This window comes from Aythya ferina (assembly GCF_964211825.1).
Source record: "Aythya ferina genome assembly, chromosome: 1".
Taxonomy (NCBI): Eukaryota; Metazoa; Chordata; class Aves; order Anseriformes; family Anatidae; genus Aythya; species Aythya ferina.
Window position 1 is genome coordinate 110,241,362 of NC_140296.1, and position 25,478 is coordinate 110,266,839.

General features: G+C 48.4%; 1 protein-coding gene and 1 long non-coding RNA gene across 2 annotated transcripts; one reads left to right on the forward strand and one right to left on the reverse strand.

The window, feature by feature from the left end:
* Nucleotides 1–1,713: 1,713 nt before the first annotated feature.
* CD80 (CD80 molecule) lies at nt 1,714–25,249 on the reverse strand. Its single transcript, XM_084536861.1, has 6 exons — nt 24,920–25,249; nt 13,555–13,896; nt 10,731–11,012; nt 8,581–8,706; nt 5,709–5,832; nt 1,714–4,345 (listed from the first exon to the last, which is right to left on the reverse strand). Exons 1-5 carry the CDS (start codon nt 25,002–25,004, stop codon nt 5,726–5,728), a joined length of 942 nt encoding a protein of 313 aa, XP_084392987.1. The 5' UTR covers nt 25,005–25,249; the 3' UTR covers nt 1,714–4,345; nt 5,709–5,725.
* On the forward strand, nt 17,655–19,918 carry LOC311445125. Its single transcript, XR_014698219.1, has 2 exons — nt 17,655–17,744; nt 18,252–19,918. It is a non-coding gene; the product is annotated as an uncharacterized lncRNA (long non-coding RNA).
* Nucleotides 25,250–25,478: the final 229 nt, after the last annotated feature.

Here is a 25,478-nt window from a genome sequence, read left to right on the forward strand (position 1 = left end):
GACTGTGTCCATAATCTCTGCATGCTTAGTACAGCGTTTACATTAGAGAAACACACTGGAGTGGTGTCCCACGAGAAGGGTTCCATCTAAGATCCCGCCAGGAAGCAAGTAAGCCTGGTGGCAGTGTCAGACTTCCCCTGCCCAGGCAGTAACAAGAACCAGCAGGGTGCCAGCTCTGTTTATTGTTCAGTACCAGAGGTAACTGTAAGACATTACCTGTGAGTAGGGCTGAAGATAGTTCATCAATGGCCCGCACCTAGAAGGGCCAGGCGGCCTACTGACATTCCCTCAAAGCAGAAGGAAGTCAGAGTCCTGGTCCCCTTTCTTTGTTTTTTTTTTTGTTTTGTTTTGTTTTTCTCCTATTAAGGAGAATTACACACAGGCAGGGGGGTTCAGGTCTCCTTCCCACCTACTGTTCCACATGGACGCTTTCCTCTGTTACAGCTAATTACTGCTGAATGAAATCCGAACGGTTGATTCCACAGCGTGTGTTCCACCCACCCAAAACAAATTTTTGGCACAGCTTGCTTCCAAGAAGGTGTTGTGCTTTCTAACTTCTGAAATGATCATTTTATTTCTTTTAAACACTGTGTAGTTCATTTTTCCTTTGAAGAAGTGCATATGATTCAGGGTTTTCATCACCCAGCTTCGATTTCCCTTTTCTGTGTAAGTGAAGGATGTGAAGAAGCAAGCTATGGAGAGGTCTCTGCCTATTCTGGTTTTAAACTCCAAGTACATCGATGTGATTATCCTCTGCCCCCTCAAAAGACAAAGTAGGCCCTTCTGAGTCACATTTTGCCATTGTAGTTAAACAGGAATGTTTTGTCTTTGTTCTCCTTTTTCTTTTTTTTTCTTTTACATCCCCACCCAGTATCCCACACATTTTATTGTCTGTACCGCAGTTCTCATGACATTTAGCTGTGTCATTGCTCAGTTTTTCTCTATGCCTCTCAGTGCCTATTTGATGTGATACCTAAGGAATACTAATTTTCCTGTGTCTGTGACCATTGATGAGGGGCGTTCCTCCTTGGGAGAGCAGTCAGAGCCAAGATGTAGCAGTCCTATGTGTTTTTTTTCTCCATGTAAGGAATGAAGGAGTGCTCGATGTCCTTATGTAGCCCTTTAGCAAGGGGAAGCACAGACTTTCCATCTACATTCAACTCAAGATGGGCAGCCATTTTTTGCTCTGTTTCCTGCTAAAGGTGGTTCCTCATTTCTTGTACTCAAAGTCGCTGTCCAGACTGTGGGAAGAGTTGGTTCAGTGTTCGTCAAACACGAACATAAGTGTTTCCTCACCCCCCACCTCCAGAAAAGCACAATGCAGAAGTTACCAGCTGTCCACTTGCAGGGTAGGTAACAAGTAGCAGGGATGCAGTAGGAACATTTTACGCCAGATTTTGCTTTTGCAGAGAAACTCTCTTTTTGGGGGGAGAAAAGAAAGACCTGCCACACAGCTAAGCTCCTCAGTTAATCCCTGGCAGATCCACAAACATGAGATGTGTGGAAGTTAGGAGTTGGGTACCCGAGTGCTCTTTGTCATCGCTGTTGAGCACACCAAACAGAGTTGGGTCTTGATGCCAGCTGTAGCCAGTGTAATGGTTTCATCAGCCAGCTGCATCACCTACCTTTGTGCTACACAGCCCACGTTTTTAGTAGCTGAGACATGGTGGATGGGGCTTATGAATAATTGAAAGGCTCTACCACTTCCCAGGATGTAGAACAGACATCTTTTATTACTGAGGAAAGGACACCAAGTTCACCATTTCACTTTTAATACAATTAAAGGAGAATTCCTGGAAAAAAAAATGTTATATACAAAATACCTGCGATAAACAAAGCAGCTCACCTGGTACAATGACCCAGATATAAAGCTGAAAAGGTCTCATGGAAACCATTTGTGTGCAATTCACTGAATACAGCACAAAGCAATAGAAAACATGTTTCATAATGTAAGTGCTTAAGGAAAAAAATAAACAACCTGCCCATCAAGAGTATAAAAACAAACTGATACTAGACATATTTGTCAGTGAAGGTTTTTGTTTCCTTTTTAAGGAGTTATTTAAAGTGTCACTGGAGTCTGGTGTGATGTAGAAAGGTTTGGCACTGTGCAAAAGACAAACCCTTCTCAAGAGGCCCATGCTATCAGCCAGGAGCAGAAGCAGGGCATGGGACGGTCACAGGGAAGATGCTGTGCGGGCACCGCTGTCAGGGCTGCAGCGTGGGTGGCAAGGTGGAAACATCGGAAATGATCGAAGTTGAAAAGAGGGCATTAGCCTGCAAGAAGCTGGTAGTTTGTGCTGGAAAGAATAAATGTAGGCTGAAAGAAATGGAAACATGAAAAGCACAAGACCGCATTTCCCTGGCAGCCTTCCTGTGATAAGGTCAGGTTGCTGTTTTGGTAGCGCTGCCTTCTGTGCCACCCCTGTCCTGCCTGCAATGAGTGCACACGTGCAAAGAACATTGGTTCTCTGTCACCTACTGAGGGCCTTGTGGCAAGCTTATCTCCTTTTATCTGTCAAAATCCCCTCAGTACAAATGTTCTGAAGTTCCCATTTCACTTCATAGAATGGGAAGGCGGAAAAATGCTGACGGGGCAGCATGACTCTGCAGGAGTAGAAACAGAGCAGTGTCTTATTTTTCACTAGTGACTCGCCCTGATCCCTTCGCCTCTCATAGCTCAATCCTCTATAAACTGCTGTTAGTGCTCCTGCTTCCTCCAACCATTTTTCTCTCAATATTTACCTGCCAGAAATAAGTGAAATTAATATTTCTGTGCTGCATCCTAGCAAGATAGAGAGTTTGAGCAACAAAACCTCCCACAAAGATGATGGAGTGGCGCTTTCAGACTTTGGTCTACCCTGCTAAAATACGTAAATGAATGAAGCAGTAAGGTAACAGGTACAGCTTGCAGTAGGACAGAACAGAAGGAAAAAACAAAACAGCACTATCATACTTGGGTATAAGTTAGGTTAGCATGCATTGTTAGTATGCATACTCAGGAGTACGAGTTCTCTGAGTTAGGTTAGTATGCATAGTTGCTTAGGAAGCTTGCTGGGGCTTGGGGTTTTTCTCCTCTTTTCCCCTCAAAATGAGAAACCACTTTTTCCTACACAGTAGGCAAGAATATCACCCAGATCAGATGAGTCCTATCCCATGTTAGCATCCTGCAGGGAACTTCCTTCAAGTCCTGGCTGGGTAGAGAGAACGCTGACAGAAAGCAGCAGCATTCAAAGCAAAGTAAATCCCTATGTCACTGTGAGAGACTCCCCCCCAAAAATGGAGACCCATATAACTGTTGTTAGGCAAATGTACAAACACAAGCAGACCCGTATTTATGTAGCAAGGCCCTTACTTAAGTTTCATTCTTGTAGGTACATGTAAGTTAACCGCCGAGTGTTACAGACCTTTAATCTGGGCTTTACAAGTGCATGTAGGAAGCATATAAAACAAGCATATAAGAGCTTGTATATGTGTACACGTGCGTGTGCTCACGTGCACCACCACCAGTGGGGTGGACTGTGTCAGAAACTGAGTAACTTAATGGAGGAGCTGCGTCTTCATACCTGGCTTGGCAGGGCCATCCTTTCAGGGGAGAAAGGTTATGAGAACTTGTGCCACTGCTGTAGGTAAGCAATATTAGATATCTGTTAGGTGTGCCGTCAGTATTTGTCATTCCCTACAAAGTCTCACAGCGCTGAAAATGAGCATGAGGTGTGTACTTCCACCTCGAGGTGCTTTTTCCTGAAAAGTGTGTGCATTATTGCCGCTTTGGGGAAGAAGGAATATCATATCACATATCCGTAATGGTCAAGTCTAAATCCAGACTCGTCCAGCACAAAGAACAGTACTGGCAAATACCGGCGCGAGGCTGAATATAAGGAGTTGTAGCTGCTCCCAGTTGCACCGTGGAGGTGCAGCCTGACTTGAGACTGCGGTGGGGTCTGGGGCCAGCTCTGCATTATTACAGGGGTAGGTGGATGGGGGCTACCTTCTAGGTCTCTGCAGGCCCCCTGATTTTCGTAGAGGCAGCGTCAGATTATCCCAAACTCTTGCACTGGCGTGCTGGAGCAGCACAATGCTGACGGCATTCTTCTTCTACCTGTTGTAGGAACATGGAGGGTCCTCCCAGTTGGAATTCCAGCAACCCCATTGTAACAGGACCACCCCACAGCTTCTGTGGCATAGGTGGGTTTTTGTATTCGGTCACAAAGGTTATGCTGTCCGTCTTCTTGAGCAAATTTTTCTACTGCTGTCATCCCCTTCCAGAGAGCCAAAGGGTCAACGCAATAAGCATTGCTGTAGAGAACGGTGGGGACTGCAGTGCAGAATACACAGGATAAGAAACCTGAGGGACACAAGAAAAAAAACATTTTACTGATTTTTTCCCCCTTCTTTTTAATCCCATATGTAAGTCAAAATGTTGCAGACAGGAAAAACTGGGATCACCTGCTATAGTCCACAAGAGGGCTCCTATTACAGTAAAACCAGCTGGTCAGAACTAGACAGCTCAAGATGGGCCCTACTCTGAGCTACCGACTGGCACCTGCTTGCTGTGAAAACCTTTGGACCGTACAGAGGTGCCATCCCTCAGCGGAGAGGGGGTGACTAATGAATGTGCTGCCCTATTTAAGCAGCAATAGGACATGGCTCAGTGCATCGCAAAATTACGAGATTACAGTCTGCCACTGAGGAAGCAATATGTTGCCCTGATGTACAGCTTCCATCCCTGTCCGCAGACAGCAGCTGTTCCAGTCAATGGAGTTGGGAAATAACAGCAGGTTACAAAAAAAAAAAAAAAAAAAAAATGTGTGGAAAACTTTTATGACAAAAGAGGAATGTGGCAGAATGGATTTATCCAGTAGGTGAACTCCCACCCGTGAACAGCACTCACAAAACCCCCCAGGATTCGTGCTAACCAAGGTTTTAGTATCTGTTCCAGATAGGGCCTTCCCCAGAGGAAAATATGAGTGGGTGGTCAAGTTTGGAAATGAGAAAAGTGGCCTGAACGACAGTTTCCCCTTCTTTCAGTCTCAAAAAATTCTAAGCCTTTAGATTACTGCAACACAGCGTGACAAATTCATGACTTCTAGGACTCTACATCTGCTACTCTATGGCATCACCCTGGCAATTCAGCATGCTGAGGGGAGAGCAGGAAATAAAGTCGCCTGGATAATGAGACAAGCAGTAACAGTTAGCTGTTAATCTTTCCTTAGCCTCCTGATTTGGAAAATGTGTTTTTGGAGGACACAGCCCTGAACACAACTGAGTTTTCAAAACAAGGTGTATACAGTCATAAACCCTCGGTAAGCCAGACTGTTCCCCAGCCATTCCTGTACCATCCTTTACAACACCTCATAACAAAAGTAACTCCTTTCAATATTACCGTTTAATATTAGTTAGGTTTTTAATACTAGTGGTTCCTGGGGAAGTCTTAGAGAGGAACAGCAGATGGTATGCTACTCGCAAATGAGTACATTTGTATATAAGTACATCTAACATTTTTCACTAGATAATTTCTAGGAGGCAATGCCCCACAAGCAACATGAGCCTCATCCCATGGCTGGGAAATACCATGAGTCTGAACTGGCAGTAGAGCCCTACCACTTTTATGCTAAGGTGCACACTCATATCAAAACCACGCATGGTTTTGTGAGCTAACATTGCATGAGAATCTATTTTGCCAAGAGAGGAGTGGTGAACAAAATTACCTGCAAATGTGATCTGGTCATACTGATGATGTTTCAGATGTCATTTTAGAGATCGTGGGTGGCTTCATACTTTCCTTCTCATCCTCGTCCATTGGGTCTTGATTCTTAGAACAATGAAAACAGGCTGAAAGAGAAGATCCCTCATTAGCACTTGGAATTCGAAGTCAATTGCCATAAGGGGAAGAACTTCTTTACTGTGAGGGTGACAGAGCACTACAACAGGCTGCCCAGAGAGGTTGTGGAGTCTCCTGTGGAGGTATTCAAAACCCATCTGGATGTTATCCTGTGTAATGTGCTCTAGGTGACCCTGCCTGAGCAGGGGGTTGGACCCAATGATCTCTGGAGGTCCTTTCCAACCCCAACCATTCTGTGATTCTGTGAACTGCAGATCAAAGTGTTTGATGCAAACGTCTTCTTCAAGAAAGTAAAGCAAAGAAAACAAAAGTCTTTAAAATCTAGTTATGCCTATTTTTCCTTGGCAGGGCTCATCCCTGCAGTACATCTGAATATGGTTAGCCCACAGACATAGTCTGATCTGATAGAAAGGTCTATTATATAGAGCTGTTATCTATATAGTGTCATGTGGATAAAACTGTTCACATTAGCACAGATCTAGAATGTCGGCCTGATACAAAGACAGGTCGTCACGTGCTAAGATAAAAGGTACACGTTACTAAATGCCGCTTACCAAACTCCTCAGATTAGGGGGTGTGAACCTCAACAAAGCACCTACATGTTTTGGTCACCACCACAATCACACATCTGAGAACCCTTATTTCCGTTTTGCTCTCTCTTTCTATTCCCTCCCACACTTCAGCTCCTTGAAGCATGGCTTTTCGAGCTCCGAAGTGACTCTGAGCACCACGGCAGCTCCTGGACCAGCTTTCCCTATGTCAGAGCAGCAGAGATACTCTCAGACCTACTCTGAGCTCCCACATCACCTCCTGAAGGGTGATCTGCAGCAACACCAGCGGGAAGCACTCTCAGGACAGACATTTCCCTTCCCAGACAGGTGGTAGTGCACAGCAGCGCCGAAGCGCAGCAAGCTGTACAAACTGGGAAGTTGGTTTGAAACGCTAGCCTTGGTTTCTTACATCTCACATGGTCTGGAAAGTGACTGTGCCACCTGACTCGGCAGATCTGCTCCCTGTGAGTGTTAGGAAAATGGGACTAAAAAGGAGTTTATGCAGCTGAGTCTCCTGACAGTGCAGGTGATGTCATTCTACTGCATTGGTATGCTTCCTGCATCTACCTTAAAAGCAATCTGGTTTATATATAAAAGGCTACCTCAGAATGCTAATAGCAGGAGACCTTTTAATTTCCATCCTGCACTTCTTTAGAGACAGATGTTTCAATTCCACTTCATTTTTTTTCCATAACTAGCAGTTCATTGTCCACGCAGCAGCTAACAGCACAGGCTGTGTTGGGTTGTGGTTTTCATGTTTTCAGCATAGTTACTGCTCACCCGTCGACGTGGCTCCAGGGAAGAGCCAGCACTCTGGAGGTGCACAGGTGTGGCTAAGAGGGTTCCTGCCTTCCAGATGCTCCCTTTCTTGGTGATAAAGCGCCAAAAGATAATCATCCCAGCCTGATGCAGCGGTCACATTGCTTTTTGAAAGGGTGTGTTTGGCGACGAGGGGAAGAGCACAGCAACACCACCTCCATGCCCTGACTTGTGAGTGACCTTGCTTGAAATTGTAGCAGAGGTAGCGGAAGACAGGAACATGACAAACTCACGTGTTCCCGAGTGAACCAAGTCCCTGTTGCCTAATGAGCGACCTCTTTCCAGCAGGGGGATGGTTACCGCTGTGACCGTGATGGGCTGTGACGCGCAGACTGGTGGCTTTTGGCCCAAGCGCGCACTGTGTGCTCTCGGTATGGGATTCTTGTCTCCTGCCTCCACTTCCCCAGAGACCTGGCAGAGCTCGATTGGGTGATATTTATAGCACGTTGCACAGCCTGCTGTCTTCCTGCAGGACTGCTTTTCAAAGCTACTAACAGGGCACTGACAGGACGTGTGCTGCTGTTGAGTTTCAGTACCGGCTGGGTGCCAACTTGCCTTTGTACATCCTTTAGATGCCTACCCATGTCTTCAGGGGCTTTCTGGCTAGGCCAGCTTAGACAACACTAGGAGCAACAGCTAGCAGGTAAGATTTTTGAGCCACAAACAAACAAACAAATCTGCTCAGCTGCCACCTAACCCTGAGATGCTTGAGGTCCCTTTTGCAATCAAAAAAATCATGGACATGTTTCAAGTTATTGAAAATTTCATAGCATAGGACCTGGCACCTCACCTCTGCTCTTTTTGGACCAACAAAGAGGACAAATCCATGTCTCCCGATTGGGGTTCTTCTAAAAGTGAGATGTCGCTGTACTAAAGTCCTTCCTGTGGCCCAGCACCATACACTTTTGTAACTTTGGCTCTGTGACTTTTCTGAGGGATTGTCCAAGTAGGGTATGTGGACAGATCGATCCCATTTTGAAACTGATAGTGCCCAGCTGTATGTATGGTGATGACCGAGATTCTTGGCATCTTCAAGCATCTTAATACATAAAAATGGACCTTTGTGAATCCAGCTCTGTATGCCCCTGTTCTCTGGAAATACTCTGATCTGCAGACAAAACCCCCAACAGCTCTGGACTCTCAAACCAGAACGCTTAGTGCTGCATGTGCACAAAATGTAGGAAAGTCCTGAGCTGGACTTAGGTTTTGTGATAGTAGACGCTGCATTAAAAAAAAAAAAAAAAAAAAGGAAATGAGAAGAGGTACAAAAATACCTAGTGTGTCAGTACAGTTTCTATAAAAGTGTATTTTACATAGATACTCCATAAACAGAAAGGGACTGTTTCTAGATAAAGGAGCTATACTTACCATGCCTTGGGAAGTATCTTGCTGCTAGGGCGATAGCCAAAAGAAAGATGATAAAGATGATACTTGTAGCAGTAACGACATTATAGGATGGAGGCATGGTAGGGGCAATGCAGTCATTTGTTTTTGCTGAGACAGAAGAAACAAAACATAAGTAAAGGGCCCAACAACAATTTGTCATTTTCATGTAAGAGAAGGTATATGAATTTTGGTGGTTCTGGCCAAATCCTAACTGGGATATCCAACCTGGGATATTCAGCACACATTCAATAAACAAACAGACAAAGCTGGTGCCTAACCTGTAGAGGCCCTCCCATTCCTCCACACTTGCTTTTTTGCTGAAATTTTAACACATCCACAGCATCCAATATGCTGGATCTCTGTTCAGGGCAGGACTGAGACAGGCTCATAAGCTCCTTTTAAAGAAACTGGTTAGGCTTGGTAGAAAAAACTGAGCCCACATCCAGGAAGTTTCCATTCTTAGTGGGACTCTGCAGTTTTTCTTGCTGCTTTCACCTGGTTTTTGCCTATTTTTTCATCTCTGAATTCACAGGCGATGGAGAACAAGAGGTATTTAATAGGCTGGAGGCGTCAGTCCCATCACAGAAGGAAAAGGGGTTGGGGACAGAGTTCAGTTTCAGCAGATCTGTGTCTTTTTGTTTTTCACTGCTGGAGATAACTGTTCTGCTACTCAAAAATGAGAGTAGGTAACAGGCCGTTTGCATACCACACAGGACAACCCTAATTCAATGGAAAGGACACAACAGGTACATGTTCACAGTCTTCAGATTTTCATCTTCTGCTTCTAGTGCAATTAAGCTTCATTCAACTCCTAAGACCCTAGCCTGATCCACTGTACAATCTGGCCCCACTTGTCTCCCACTGTAGGTTTTGCCTCCTGGGTTTACCAGAAGCTATATTAATTCTGTCTAGAACTCTGTGTTCATGGAAAACTCATTTGGCAGACCATTTGCATTGTACCAAAGTGGGACTAGTTACACTTCTTAAAAGCCAAAAGGCAGGGTTTTTGTGGCTGCTGTTCTCATTGCCGATTGCTTCCTTTTCTGAGAACGTGACAACAGTGTATTGTTATTACTACTATTTTTTTTTTGTTGCTCTCCATTTCTATGCAGTATGGTATTTGTAACCTCCTTCTATTATGATCTCTAGGGAGATTATGCGCTACCTTCAGTAATAACCAAAATTCATAAAGCACTAGTTTCTGGCATTCGTCCTGAAACTGAATGGCACCTTTCCTCACAAGCCCCTTTGACTTCAGTAAGATTGATGAATAAGGTACCTTGATGAATAAGGTAAAATTCCCTAGGATAACCAACAGCACTTCACTAGTTTCCCTTGAAGATGCCTGTATCTCTACAGTGAAACCATCAGACCCAGAGACATATTTTAAAATACTTTTTCTGGTAACAACATAAAAAAAAAAAAAAAACAATCCTTTTGGCTTTAAGAATTTTATTGTGCATCTCTTTCTACTGCAAAAACATGTGGACTGTAGCACGCTGCTTTGCCTCATGCTGTTTCCACTTGTCCCTCAAGTTTTTCAAGGCACACACTTACCTATTATTTTATCAATTTTAAGCCAAGCACAAGCAATTTTATCCATATGACTTAACCCTATATTTAATATATGTATGAAAGCAGAATTTTGTCTAGACCACAGCTGATGGTTTCTGTCACTAAAGCAAAAAGAAATACGCTTGTTAAATGAGGAAATTGTAAGCACAGCCTGTGGCATTTGAGGCACACACGTTTCTCAAGTTCCTCCATTCAGATACCTGGTCTGTGTCACACAGTTGGCAGCAAGACCATACTGGTACAGACAGGCACTGAATGGAGCCGATCCCAACCTGTGTGAGCCACTGAGGCTGTGGGATCTGGCCGCCCTGTCAACCCAGCTGTGGCCCACCACAGAGCAGCAGGAAGCCAGAGCCATGTCTGCTCACCAGAAACAGCTATAACTGTTCCACCATCCCTGCTGTCTTAGAGCCATTGAAATATTTTGGTGTGCAGCTCACAGATGGGATCATTGGTCGTCCTTGCATGAACAGGTATACAAACATCTACTGCTTTCTCAAAGAGGCAAATTAGCAGGTTCAGCAAAGCATTTTTGTAATACAATTATGGAAACCTACTTAGAAGCAAACTGGTGGACTTGACAAAGCCATTGTATTCAACGGAGCAAGTGAGGTTGATGTCTTTGGTCACGTTGAGATGCAGTTTCCCAGTGACATTGTACGGGCTGAGGCTGGACTCAGACACCCAGGTGGTATTCCAGACGAGGGACCCGTTGTTGAAGAATCCAGAGATTTTGGGTTTGGGGAAACCTCCATAAGAAGAGCATGTTACCACCATCTCCGTTGATTCACAAGTAGTATTAATGACATTTGATGTTATGTTTGGCTCACTGAAGTCAGCTGAAGAAAGAAAGATTGAGAAACCATTCTGTCAGATTCCCCACAGTCCTGGTCACCCATGGTAAAAGTAAAGACTCCCCCATGGGACACTCTCCCTCTGTGGTAATCTGTTTGGCCTTTCTTGTGCCCTAGCATCCTCCCAGCAGCCTTGACAGGATATAGTGTTGACCTTTGCTTCTTTTCCTTCCTGATCACTATCCCAGGTGTCACGAACTTTGTGATGCCACCTCTCCAGTGCTGCTGTTCCTCTCTACATACAGCAGTTTGTGGAGCAACAGAGTCATAAGACTGGACTGAATATGAAGCAGTGGAACAAAAATCTGTGTTAGAGTCAATGGCAGACTATTTCCTCCCCCCACACACTCTGCCCTGTTCTTTCTCACCCTGGAGCTCACAGAGGGTCCATCTCTGGTGGGGGGGAGAGTTAGTCACACGTTGGCCTCTCAGCCATGATGGCCAGTACCAGAATAAATTATAGTTTCTTTATGAGAGCCCCCAGACAGCCCAGCTGAGAGCAAGACCCTGTCATACTGCTAATTGCAAAAATGCATAGCAATCCATAGGCCCTCCTCTGACGAACACAGACCGTGTTCCCACCAGACTTTTTTGGCATTGCCATAATTGTTTTTTGGAGCTTTTCCCACCCACCCACACAGCTTGTTCCATGCCCTCCCTCTGCTTTAGATGTGCAAGTGTTTCTGAGGCTTGATGGTCAAATAGGTGAGAAAACAGGTATGGGTGAAGGTGGAGAAAAAGCTGGTTTCATTGTTAGCCTGGATCCCCTTGCCAGTCTGGCTCATTGCATGACTAAACAGTTGCATCGGCACTACTGGGGATGCCTGCGGGTTGCAGTAAGTAGCCTCAGCAGAGGCAAAAAGAGGCACGGGGACTATTTAAGGCAGCACTTCCATGGGACAAAACCTCTGTGGGACCACAGATTGGGCAAGACAGGGACCAGTCAGAAGCAGCAGTTCAATGTGTGGCTCCTGGTGGGTGTGCATCCACTAGTACCACTGCTTCCAAAGGCACCAAACTGCCCCTCTCTCCCTCCCACCCCTGCCAGTTCCAAGTCTGACCACTCCCTACAGCCCCAGCCATGGCCAGGCTACACAGAGAGCTGCAGCATGTTGCTTATTGCACTGCAGAACAGCCCTTTTTGGAGCAGCTACGGTTGTGTCTGCAGTTGCTCCCTGCCTGACTCACACTTTGGCCACATGACTGACAGGACCTGCAGAAGGCAGCCTACAAAGGCAAGGAAATGGGGAGCAGTCCCTTATGGTCATAACATGTCTTCCATGGCCTAAGCTGACCATGAAACCATAGCCTAGGCTACCCAGTAGCTAGTGAAACAGACTTGCTCAACATTGCATGGCCAACCAGTGGCAGACACAGACCCAGCTCTCCTTCCAGGCCCGCTGTTGAGCAATACACTGTTGACATCCAGTTTGACATCTGGAAAGTACCTTCAAACCTCCCAGTCTGCTTCACCGAAGCTCCCAGATCAGTCATCAGGGCATAACACTGCTCCACCTCTCTCGCTCAGGGTAGCCTGGCTCCAGCTGTGGCAAAGGGAGCTTTCCCTTTGCTGGTTCCCACAATAACTGGTCCCCTCAGCAATACTCTCCTCCACTGCTAGGGAGGGTTCCAGCAGTGCAGCGCCATTTTTTACTTATTGGTTCCCAAAAGGATCACTGAATTTGTCTCATTGTGTGTATGTCCAACATTCATTCACCCAAGTAGGCAGGCAGTGGCCAAACCTCAAGAACTTGTGGTGGCTTTTTTTTTTTCTCCTGACAAATGTTCATTCAAGGTAGGGAATGCTCATTCAGTGGTTGTCTGGAGGATTTCTGGAGCTCTGCTGCTAAAGGTATTCAAATCTGTTTAAATATATATATTTACACACACACACGTTACCAGTATCTCTGCTTTTGGTTGAAACCAACCACGACAAAAACAAGTGGCGCAAGTGGAAAATAATGTCAGCGGAACTTTCTGCAGCCTCCAACAACAGATTCAGATTCGTTTTGAGCAAAGGAACTTGGGTTTTGCCTTTGAGGTAGAAAGCCTCAAGTCTCCAACCTCAGGCTGTGGAGCTGCCGTGCAGCCCGCGCACGGGCCAGCCCCACAGGAGATGCCTCTGGGGCCAAGGAGAAGCAGCACCACCCCGCTCCACCTGTGGCTTGGATGCTTCCCATGCACCGAGGGTCTCAGCTTTGCCCAAAAGACAGCAGGGGGCAGAGGTGGCCCAGGGCACCCAGTGGCAGTGGGACCTGGGAGATGGCCTTTCCCAAGAGGGCGTCATCAAGGGGAGTGTGGTGGTGGGAGAGGAAAGGGCAATTTTCTGTATCTGGGGTGGTTTTGGAAGGACGGGAGGAAGGCTGCCTGAAGGGAAATACAGGGGACTTAACAGACTTTCTGGTGCTGTTTTAGGCTTCCCGATGAAAAGCTACCTGCTACACTATGCCTAAAGCTTCAAGGAGTGCCCTTTTCCCCTAGGGGCTGGTGCCAGAAAGCCTCGGGTGCAGGGAGGCAGCCCACCTACCTGTAACAGAGAGGGACACAGGCGCATCACACACAACACGGGGTGAAAAGTCGTGTGAAATTCTGAGGTTCTGAACCACACACTGGTAAGTGCCATTGTCCAGGATTTCCACAGGGTAGATCCACAGGGTGAGGTTCTTGCTGTCCAGCTCTGTCCGGTTCACGTACTGGTTGTAATCTGGGATCTTCTCCCCCTCCGAGTAGGCCAGCACCACCTCCCTGGTGTTCCTCTGCCAGTAGACCCGGTAGTTGCGCAGGCTTTCCGAGCTGGGGATCTCATAGCAACAAGGCAGGCCAACCTTCTCCCCGACTTTACTCTTGACTTCCTTCGGCAGCGCGCAGCCTGTACAGGGGCAAACAGAAGGCAATGAGACAGGGGTGCAGCCCTGGGGCAGGGCCTGCTGTGGAGAGCTCGCCTATCTCAGCTCTGTCTGCACCCCCTTATCTACCTCACCCCTCGCCCCACCTACAGCTTCAGCTCTCCTTGAGGGGAGGACTGCCTGGGCGGTGCCTTTTTATGTGATGCTCCAGCCCTTCTCATGATCGCCAGCAGGCACGCAATGATTTCAGCATGAATTACCAAAAGCAAAGGCAGGAGACTTACTTGCCTGAAAATAAGCTCTGGTGCTGCTTTCAACACCACACCTCAGAGTGAAGAGTTGCCATGATTGTTGGATGAAAGGATAAAAACATACGTGCTCCAGCTGCTGGCTCCTCTGTTCTCCCTTTTCAGAGCTCAGTGTTGGGAAAGTCTCTGCTCTAACTTTGTGGTCCCTGCATCCCAAACATGGCCACAGTGGTTGATTAGACTGGGGGATTTGCTTTTTGATTTTTTTTTCTTTTTTTTATAAACAACACACAAACAGCCTTTTAAGATCCCAGAAGCAGCCCTACGATAACAAACTGTGGTTAGAGCCACACTTTTATCATAATATTAACATGGTATTAGCAAGTAAACATTTTTTCCTAGACTAGCTAAAATGAATTAATATTTTTGAAGGCCCATGGGCCTCCCTTGGGATTACCTGTAAACCAGCACAGGTATTCCCAAACTCCCTCCTGGCACTGTGTACAGGTGTGCACCTTCAGTGACAAGCTGGGGCTCTTGCAAGAGGAAAATACACGTTACTGCTGACCTTTGACCAAGCTGGCAGTAATCCCACTGCTTCACATTACTACTTCCCTTCCTCTTTCCAGTGGGTGCTCACAGGCACCGGGCTACAGACAACGCAAGGGAGCCACCGAGCCAGGGGCTCCTGCAGCCCTGTGCAAGGCCAGGGCAGATGCGTCTGCCTTTGCCTGGGTCTGTGTAGCCTCTGGGGTGATGCTCATCCCCTGCACACCCTAGTCCAGAAGGCCGGGTTGTTTTGGGGTTGCCCTGCTTGCCTAGGCCTCACTGCCTCAGAACTTATCTCCAGTAGAAGGGGGAGACAGACCGACCTCTTGCACTCTACTGACTGACAGCAGAGAAATAAGGAATCAGGCGGATGCAGAGAAGATTCAGACTCCCTCTTCCTTCCCTGCAGAGACCTCAGGAAACACATCTGAGAGGTGCTGGGAAGGCCCTGAACAGGGAGAGCTCCCTGAGTGCAGTGCCAACCACTGGCAGCTGTGAGCCTCAGTTTAGCAGTCCCTAGCCCTGACAGAGCATGAAATGAGCTCCCACCCCGTCCCCCGCGGCACAGCTCTCCCCGTCCCTCCTGCACGCTTTGTGCCAGCTTCATCTCACCACTTCGCTCATCTTCCAAAGGAAAGGAGGTGATAGTTTCTGACACGATTTCCCCCACCTGTACTTCCCCTTACAATGCATCGTAGGCATGACTACAGCCAGACTGGGGCACGGCGCGGGCCCACTCAGCCCACTGACCTGTGGCAGAAAGCCACTGGCCCAGAAGCATAGAAAAAGCAGTTCTTGCACACTACACGGGATGAGACCTGGCATACCCCAACATGTGGCAGTCACAAATTTAGGGGCTCCCTGACGTTGGCAGCTTATTGCTACTGCTGGAGCTATCTTCCACAAATAGGCTCTGCCCCTTCAGGAACACACGTATATTTTTGGCTTCTGCAGCAAAACTCCCATGGCGGTGGGTTACATGACTTGATTACATGCTGTGTGAAAAAGCATTTCCTTCTGGTTACTTTAAAAGCGACCCATTTGGGACGGTGATTCTTGAAGTTCCTCCTGCTGTGCACTTGTGTGTGTGTCTGTGTGTGTTTTTCCTCGACCACTTCTTTGCCTGTTCTCACAGTTCAGCTCTTACTATTGCTGGCGAGACCTCCAGGAGCAGCCAGGAAAGCTTTGGGACTGTGGATCCTGGTGATAACAATGTAGTTGAGTGTGTATTTTCTATTTTCTTTTGCAGCAATAGGGGAAGAGTAGGCGTACAGTAAATGTCAGTGAGACATCGCATCATGAGTTGCATGAGGTTCTCCGCGCCTTGCCCCAAAGAGTCTCCTTTGCGACCAAAAGGAGAACAAAAACCTCCTCGGCAGTACATGTGCAGGGGCTGGAAACTCCTGCTGATGTCACATCTACCCTTACAAGGCTCTGCACCCTTGAAACTGCAACCTGAATGCTGCAGGCCTGAAGGAACCAAGGTCCATGAAGAGTCATTCAGTCCCACAAAAGTCCCCTTTCACTTTAAAGGTGAACTGCAAAGCAAAAATGAAAACTCAGTTCTGTCCCATTTCTGCGCTGAATGCTCTCCATAACCAAGCTGCGGGGGAGGTATCCACCATGGAAATAATTTTTAATGACTTTTCTAGAAAAAGAAATAAACCACCCTCCTGCACACCGCGAAGCCTGCCTGCTCACTGGGCACTCACGTTGCTCCTCCGCTGGCAGCCCACGGTGCTGAACCAAGGAAAGGGCTGACCAAACAGCAGAAAAAGTGTGTTTCATTCAAACTACTCCTAAACACAACAGGGCTGATTAGAAGAGAAAGGTGAATTTAGAGGAAAAGCATCCTTCCTTGTTCACTCTGAAACGGAGGGCGGAAAGGCTGTTGAGCTCCCGTTTTTTAAGAAGAGTCTTTAACAATCTTTAATTCTTAACAAAACCTTTAACTAGATTTCCCCCTTTCCTTCATCCCTTGCGGCAGCCAGGTTTCAGAAATTCCCCCAGCCACAGAGAGCTTGGTTCTGCTGGCCAGGCTGCACAGGAGAGCGGCTTGCCTCTGGGGCAGAGCGCTGCTGAGACATTTGCCTGTAAAAGGCAGCAAAAGACCACACAAGGCTTTAGAGGAGCAGGGTCGGGCTGCTGGAAACTTCAGTTAATTCCCTGGGAAAGGAGAGCCCGAAGCCATCTCCTTCCCTTCCACCCACCACTTCTCTATCCTGCTGAGCCATTTTGACATTTTTTTTGGCCTCACCTTGTGTCACCTCACTCCACACACAACCCACAAGGCAAGCCACACAGAGGGAAAGGTCCTTCGTGGTGGACCTGGAGTCCCTTGCCCCTCTGAGTAAGCAGCACGTAAGACAGTGTACCTGTACATTTTTCCAGATGACACTTCTACGAAAAGCTCTGTCAGGCTTTTATATTAGTTTAAAAATTGAGAAATTTTGAAGAGCTGAGTCTTTAAAGGACTGGACACTCCCCATTGGTCTTTTCTTTACCCCAGGAAATTTTACCAGTGAGCGATCAGATTCTTTCAAGGATTTCCATGAAGATAAAACTCAGCAAATATCCTGTGCTACACTTGAACACTGGAAGAAATACCTTATATGTCATCTAACCCACACTGTGAATATACTGAAAATAGCCCAACAGATGCTCAGATAACTCCTGCGTGGAGACACTGGGACAAAATCACTGCCTCACTCTGCATTTCACTACAAAGACTCCATGAAATGAGAAAGACCAGATGAAACAGAGAAAAGCAGGTGCTGCCAGCCCTCTTCAGAGAGCCTGGGACTGGCTACTAACCTGCACACAAGTGCCTGGGAAGCCTCTGAGGGTCCTGCTGCCCAGGCTTGATTTCAGCATGCAGGAAGGTCTCAGCACACAGAGAAAGGAGGAATGCTCCTTTCCCCTTTCATAAACTCCAGCCCAGCCCTCGGTAATGAATTAATTACTGCTGCTATCCATCCCTCAGCTGTTCTGCACTGCTCTGGCAAAGAGAAGCAGCTGTGAACCGAATTTGGTTCACGGTGTCACAGTTTAGCCGGTGTCACGGTGACCTTCTGGTAGGTCCTGTTCACTTACTCATCCCAGATGTGGTGAGGGAGGAGGGTTAAGGGCATCCTGAAGAAAAGCTGCCACACACTTCATCTGGCAGCGGCTCCATTCCAGCTCATTGCCTCACACATGCTCACACTTGGCAAGTGTGCCCGCAGCAGCGCAGAGCCGGGATTGATCCTACTTTACGATGTCATGTCAGGCCTGAGACAGGGAGCAGGGGCAAAGAGGTTTTCTAAAAGTTCAGCTCTGCTTGGTTTTGAGCCATAACTTGGGGGTGCCCTGCTCAGCAGTTTCAGCTGTGCTTCCTACCTTTGTGTGCTTCCATCCTCACAGCCACGCTCCTGCTGAGCAAAGCACCAACCTTGCTTAGCCCAGCCTTATACAGCTCAATTTGGCAACAGCATTCATGTCCCTGGCATATCTTTTGACTTCTTATGCCCCACTCCTTCAGCTGCCTTTTTTCCATTTAATGTTATTATTATTTATTATTTTTAATTTTGTTTCTTTTTCAGAGGAGAAATCCTTGGAATCATGAAGCAGCTGTGAAAAGCAGAGGAGACCTTTCTGCATCTACAGACAGCAAGACAGCACATCTCAGGGGATGTGCACTAAGCCCATTTTTCCAGCAGGCTGTTAACCCGGGGCCCTAGTGATGACGAATCGGAAAGTATCAATCTTATTTGTCTCCCTGATGACACCTTGGTAAGAAGTTATGTGCTGTGGGCAACGCTCGCTTCAGAGAAGCTCACATGGCTGTCCCAACACGTGTGCTGTCAGGTGTGGGCTTGGTTTCTCGGACACACACCGCTCCCATCAGGTCCTGCCAAAGCCTTCCTCCCTCTGACTAGAGTTGCATTGGCAGGTTCCTGACAAAAACACCAGAAACTTAATTTCACTCCCTCTTGGTTATCTTTATGCCATGGAAACCAGGCAGAAGGAGCTGAGAGGATGCTCTGCGACTAAGTCGCTGCTCTGACAAAAACCTAGCCTTGAAGAAACTCCACGGATCATGAAAACTTCCACTATCTGCAATTAGCAACTGAGAAGGCGAAAGGGAATCTGAAGTACTTTGGTGAAGGGGCTCACTGCAACGCTGGGGCAACTCCAGCCAGCTGGTCCTCCTCCCCCGTGCTCCTGCCCTGCCCGAGTCCTGTTTCGGAACTTCTCAAGATAAAAATCTGCTGCTCTCTGAGTCACGAGTGCCTCGCGCTGGGACAAGCCCACCGCTTGGGTATGTCCAGTCTGCTTTGCTTATAAGATGAGTAAGATTGCAACTCTTCACATCACAAGTCAGTTGGCAAATTTCTGATCTTGGTGCTAGCCAGGAGGTCGCCTCCGAACACGGAGCTGGAGAGGAGAAGTCAAAGGACTTGGGGGGGACAGTGATGATGACTAAATAATTTCTGAATATCCTCCCATTTGCCGCAGAGCCCTCTGCATGGATGTTGCTTGGGGAGGAAAAGAAGGAGGGCTTGCTTACCTCCCGTCGGTGCATAGCAGGAGGGATGCTGGGGATGGGGACATTTCTGACTTGGGGAAAGGAGGGAAGGGAAGAGTCTTTCCAAGCCTTCCCCCTTTCTCCATTCCCTGCACTGGGAGTGGGTGACCCAGCTAGATGAAAAAGGGCAGGGGAAACACAAAATCTGGATGTCCTTGGAGGATTTGCATATTTTAGTTCCTTTCAAGCTCAGATCCGTGCATCTGGCTCAGCACTCTTACAATTTCCCAGTTCGGGACAGAAACTAGATGTGGCAGTTGTGTAAGACAGGCCTTTGGGGGAGATTTGTAGCACATGAAGACAAAAATAAATTTGTTAATTTTTTTTTCCCCTGGAGCCTTTGTCCCTTGCTGACTGGATCTCTTTGTACTTCCTCTATATTTATCTCCCAGCTGAAGATGTCCTCAGATCATTCTCTGAATTCCTCCAGCGCCCCTGCCATCAGTACTGCTGTCCTCACAGCAAACCTTTTGAAGTCAAGGTCCCCCCACTGCTTAAGGCCCCCATTTTCTTCGGTGCTCACTAAATGTCGCTGCCTCACATGCTCCCCACGTAGCCAGCCCCTCTTGAAACTAACAGGAGGTGAAAACGCCCAGTGACCAGGAAAATCAAGTGTTACACCTCTCACATAAGAATTAGAGAAGTCGCAGTTTTTATTTGTCTGAAGTGCTTGCCTGTCGCCACAGCAATATGTATGTACCTGTGCTGTGACTAAGCCGCAGGCCTGCCAGCACAAATCCTGTTCACACACCGCGGTCCCTGCTCCGGCACTAACTCAGCAGCGCTCTGCAGATGGTGAGCTTGTCACAGCCCCTCGGCTGGAGCAAAGATTGAACAGCCCTGGATAAAAGCGTCACCTGGCAAGCGGATATTAAAGAGAAGGATGGCTAACCAAAGCAGAACAGAGCGGCCCAGGGGTGTCTGAAAGCTGCAGAAACCACAGAGGGAGTGAAATGATGCTTCGGCAGGGACTGCTCGGGCGCTGCAGGTAACAGCCGGCAGCATCACAGCTCAGGGCTCCCTGCCGGTGGCAAGCAGCGGCTGACAGCACAGTCTGCTCGGGGAGCAGCGTGCCAGGAACAGGGATGAAGTCTCAGTCTGTCAGGCACATAAAATTACACCAGAGGGTACCTGCTATGGAGAGAGCTCAGCAGTGTGCAGAGGGACCGGCCTCGATGGTCTTTTCTAGCTTTTTATACGACACAGGGGCATTTGGGGCACGGACAGCTTTTGAGCACCGTGTAGCTAGAGGTGCCACCCAGCAGTCAGCAATTTTATTTTCAGCCAGGGAGTCCCCTGGGACGAATGATATTTTAAAAGCATAACAGTGAAAAAGCAGAAGCAGAGCCCGTGGCATTTCCGCGTTGGGAAAGATTTACATATTCTCAAATGACCTCCTGAGACTCCTGATATTGATGCCCCTCCAAGGGGACAGAATGGCTACAATTCAACATAAAGTTCATATCCTTAAAAGCAAAACCAACTTCCTTTCGTCAACAAACAGATTTAAGTGTGTCTAATGCATCTGTCTTGCCACATCATGAAGAATATCATGTTGAAGACACGCAGTGCTTATGGGAGGAAACATGTTAGAAAGGATGGAGCATTTCTGTGAAGGTGGAAATTCTCCTCCAGCCTGGCACAACTTTGGGGTGCAGCTGGATGAAAGGGAAAAAAGGAAGCAAGAAGGATAAAAAGTGGAAAACGAAAATTAAAAAAAAAAAAAAAAAAGTAAAAAAGGGGAAAAAAAGAGGTAAAAGGAAACTCTGCCAGGCGCAGCGGGGAGAGCAGCAGGGTGTATGCCCTATTACTTACGCCACCAACCACACCTGTATCTGGGGCTTGAGGCAGCACCAAGTGGGAAAGGTGTGAGGACGTGTAGGGCAGCCACTTCTGCTGGTAATCGCCCTCAGTGTGCACAAATTTCGGCCCCAAACTTTGCATGTTTAAATGCAGGAATGTCTGACATTCACATCGTAAAAGGGCTGCAAAGGCCTTGGCAATCCAAGAAATACAAAAATGGTTTTGGCCTCAGAGTAATGAGCTCACCGGAGGTATTTGTGTTCATTCTGCTCTAACTGGAAAAAGGAAACAATGTGGGTGAAAGAAATGTTGCACAGCTAACTTTACGAACTCTATATACGTGCATATAACTATAATTTGACTGTGTAGGAATTTCGCTTGTCTGTTCAATATATTTTTTCTCCCCCAAAGAGCGCTCTCATTAAAAAAAAAAAAGCCAGAAATAGTAAAGCAGTCTATAAGCAAAAGCCTGTAGATGGGTTTCTGTTTCTCCAGACAGGCTGTTAGAGCAGGTTTCATTCTGGATAGACAGACAGACAGAGAAAGGAGTTCCTCAGTTCCGCTGCCATTGCTATTTAACCAAAGACATTTATTTTCTGCGTATCTGGAATGGGGGGAGGAGACAGAAACTCGTCCGAAAAAAGAAAGAAAAAAAAAAGCTGAAGACAGCAAGAGTGATAAGATAGAAACTCAATTTGCATCCAGTGTCAAAGTGGGCAAAGCTTGTACATAAAGAAAAATTTCTGCCACCTCCACCACGCAATCTGCCCTCAGCACAACCTGTACCAGAGCTGGCACGGAAATCAGCTGCGAAGCACCTGGAGCTCACTACTTGCTGCTTTAATATTTGTGAGAGGCTGTGAAACAGGTAACCTTTCTTCACCTCAAGGCTCATTACCCCCTTCCAAAACCTAGCTCCACTCTGAGCACTTTATCGGTATTAACACATGAGAGGGGATTCCCAGAGTGAGTTACTTGTGGGCAAACATTCGTTTGCGATGCCGAGGGAAGTGAATATTCCCCCCTCCCCTCCCCAACTCTCCAATAACTCAGAAAAGCCGTAGGGATTTTCCTCAGAACTTCCCAAAAATTTCACGGCAGTGAAGAAACCGAGAACGGGACTGCCTCCGGTCAGATGAAAAGACTCCAGGGAAGCCAAAAAGGAATGCTCCACGGACACAGGCCAGGGGCGGCTGGGTCCCAGCTACCAGTGCCTACGCCAGCTTCATGCCCGGGGCAGGGAAAGGTCATTGTGGGTGACTTCAAGCGATATTTTCCCATTATAACAACCTCAAACAGGGCTGGAGAACATGGCCATCCTGCGATTAGTAGGTGGGTGTGAAGGTGGAATGGCAGGAGAAAAGCAAGCCCATGAGGATACCATCATTGCATTCAGACCATAAATAAGTAAGTTTGTGCTGTAATCAAGGATGTAATCAAGGCTGTTCTGCCCCTTTTCCACCGTGCTGAGACGGCAGGGCGTTCGTGCTCATCAGTGTCTCCAGCAGCAGACAACATCTTGGGAGCAGCTCTAAATTACAGTGTTGTTTCAGGGGGTCACCTCAGGTGAACGCCAGAGTAGCAAAATTCAATGTAGGGGGAAACAAATACATCAAGGCAGCTTGGGCATGCATCATTTCCTATACAGTACAATCTTCGAATCATCCTTTTTAATTAATCCCCACCTCAATACCCTCTACCGCCACCATGTAAAATTTCAGCCTGACATTCCCAATATTACCATTTTATGGACATACAGCATAGGGAGAGCACCTGCTTTCACCCCAGCGTGCTCTTTGGCCTTTCAGAGCACTGCAGCAGGAAGATGTGCAAGCACCAGGACACACGGGCCAAGCCCGAGGATGCACAATGGAGCCACAGGCTGTGGGTGCCCATGCCATGCCATGCCGTGGTGATCAGCAGCTCCAGACAGGGTCGGTTCTGAAGATGCTGGCCCTGGTGACCTGCTCAACAGGGCAGGGGAACTCACTGGCAGGGCCACGACTCCCAAGGCTTCACAGTTTTGCCATGAGAAGATCTGAGGCCAGTGCTTGCGGTCCCTATGGGTGCCATCAGGAAGGCATCACTTAAAAATCCTGGTGAGGCTTTTAGAACTGCTCATATGTGGATACTGTACCATGGATTTTTAAGCATCACTAATGCAGGAATACCTCTTTGGGAGAGAAAGGTGGCAGGGTATGTATGTGTGCATAGGGAGGGAGAAAGAAAGTGCATCGGCTGTGCTGCCCTCATCAGTCTGCCAAGCAACCCGCTCCTGAGGCACCGGGCCCCCCGCCGCCTCACCGCGTGGGAAGCATCTAACAATTACACCCCAAAAGCTGATGCAACACTTCCAAAATAGCTTTTTGCCTGCTCTGCGTCTTGCCAAGTTAAACCCTGGAATTTTGAAATCAATCAGATTTAGAGAAGTAACTCAGCTCAGCCGCAGGCTGACCAAAGCCTATGTCTGGTGTCTCCCGGCCCAGGCACCAGCGGTGTCTCCCCACCGCTCCCAGCTGATTCCCAGGCCCTCAGGGCTGTTGTGCTGCCTGCTTTGAGCCACCTCACAGCCCGCTCCCCCTTTCTGTTGACTGGGCACAATGTGGGGCCTGCAGCTTCCACGCAGCAGGCAAGAACACCGCAGCTCTGCCTTCTTGTAGGATTTGGTTGAAACGGGGCAGAGTGTTCCAAAGTTATAAGCAAGGGCCTGAGAAACAGGTGGGGAGACAGCCAGCGTTCAGCGTTCAGGGAACTAGTGTTCCCTTAGTAAACCATGCCAAAAAAAGTACAGTAACTGCAGGGACTCCTAGTTTGCTAATATTATCAACCCCCTATTTCCAGTACTGCTTATTAGCATCAAGTGATATATCTGGCTGTTGCTCGTCTTTGGTCTTGGAATCAGCACCCCTTCTAGAAAAACTGCAGGGCTGCCAAATTATCACCTGCTCATTACTACATTAAAACACCAGGTCTTAAATTACAGTGGGAGAGGCAGTTCTGCACGTGGCAGGTTATTTGCCGACTGAAATGCGGGCACAACATGCCCATGGCTGACATGTGCTTCGCAAGCGCAGAGGGCAGCGAAGGAGTGCGGGGGAAAGCGTCGAGCACAGATCTCACGAGGGGGGCCCAAGGCTGCCTTCTTCCCAAGCGAGCCCCGTGATTGCATCCCTGCTCAATTCTCCGAGTTTTGTTTTAAGATTCTGAGACTGAAAGTCAAAACGAAACCCAGCGGAGAGCATCAGATATCTCACAGTTTCACAACAGCACCATGAAAACCTCCTAATTCTGCATTACTTTTAATGGGAGCCCCGCTTCAGCCCAGGTTGGCCCCCAGGTATCGTTAGCTGCCGTGAAATACCAGGACCGCCGGTAAGCACAGCCTGTTTCACACCCATAACAAATCCCAGCTCAGGAGTGTGCTTTTTGTGGTTTCAGGGTTAACATTTCATACAGCATAGAGGACTCAACCCCAAGCCTCCTGAGGTCAGGGCTATCTGTGGTCTTTGGCGAGCGTTGTGGCTGGTTCATGGGGACAGCCCTTGCTGTCCTCCAACACGGAGCCGTGCTGCCGGAGGGAGCCCTGGCATGCAGCAGCGCAGCCCACCACCCTGCCCCGTCTCCCCTCCACAAACTCAGTTTCAGCCAAAAAACTGCAGAAACCACCGCACTGCAGGAGCCGGCAGCTTGCTCATCCCCTCGGGGCCAACATGCTGCTTCCTCCCCGCCGGGGAGGCCGGGGGGTCCCACCATGTGCCCCTGTGGGCATCAGCCACCCCGCCAACACCCAACGTCCTCCCACCCAGATGGGGAGACCGCCCGGCACCTCCAGCCTGGCACCTGCAAGCATCTCCCTCGGTGCTGGTTGATTTTACTTACCCAAAGTAACAAGGTGAAGCATGACGAGCGCGAGTCCGAGCCACCTCTTCAGTGGCCATCCGGCCATCACCGCCAGGCACCCCATCTGCGTGCCGCGCTGGGCTGGCAGCCACAGCACCCGTGAGCTCCCGACACCTGCTGCCTCCCCAAAAACCCGACGCAAGTCAGCTTCCCACTCTGTCCCCGTCACTGTGGGGCTTCACCAGGCGAGCGAGGCCTCCCGGTGCTGCAGGGAGGAGGCAGGGGCTCAGCACCAGGCCATGGGCACCCGGTGGCCGTTGGCCTCGCCCGGGGACTTTGTCTCCCCGCCGGGGTGCTGGGGGAAGGCCGGGCGGCGCGCAGGCGCTGGGCCTGATAAGCTGCCTCACGCCCGCCCACGGCTTCCTCACAGGGCGTGTGTGAGGCCAAGCGCTCACCGCCACGGCCCCGCCGCCCCGGGACACCCCCAAAAACAAAGGGCCGGGAGGTGTTAGGACTAGAGAAGGAAGGAAAGGGCCCCAAAATGGGGCATGGGGCGACGCTGGGCTCCCCCTCCTGCCCCAGGGGAGGGTGAGGGAGG

Bases quoted from the DNA above. Each gene is read 5' to 3' on its own strand.
- CD80 (XM_084536861.1), bottom strand. From the start codon at position 25,004: ATGGGGTGCCTGGCGGTGATGGCCGGATGGCCACTGAAGAGGTGGCTC. The intron at 11,013-13,554 runs GTAGGTGGGCTG...TTCTTTCTTCAG, and splicing joins TGTGTCCCTCTCTGTTACAG to CTGACTTCAGTGAGCCAAAC. The intron at 8,707-10,730 runs GTAGGTTTCCAT...CTTCTGTCTCAG, and splicing joins GTCCACCAGTTTGCTTCTAA to CAAAAACAAATGACTGCATT.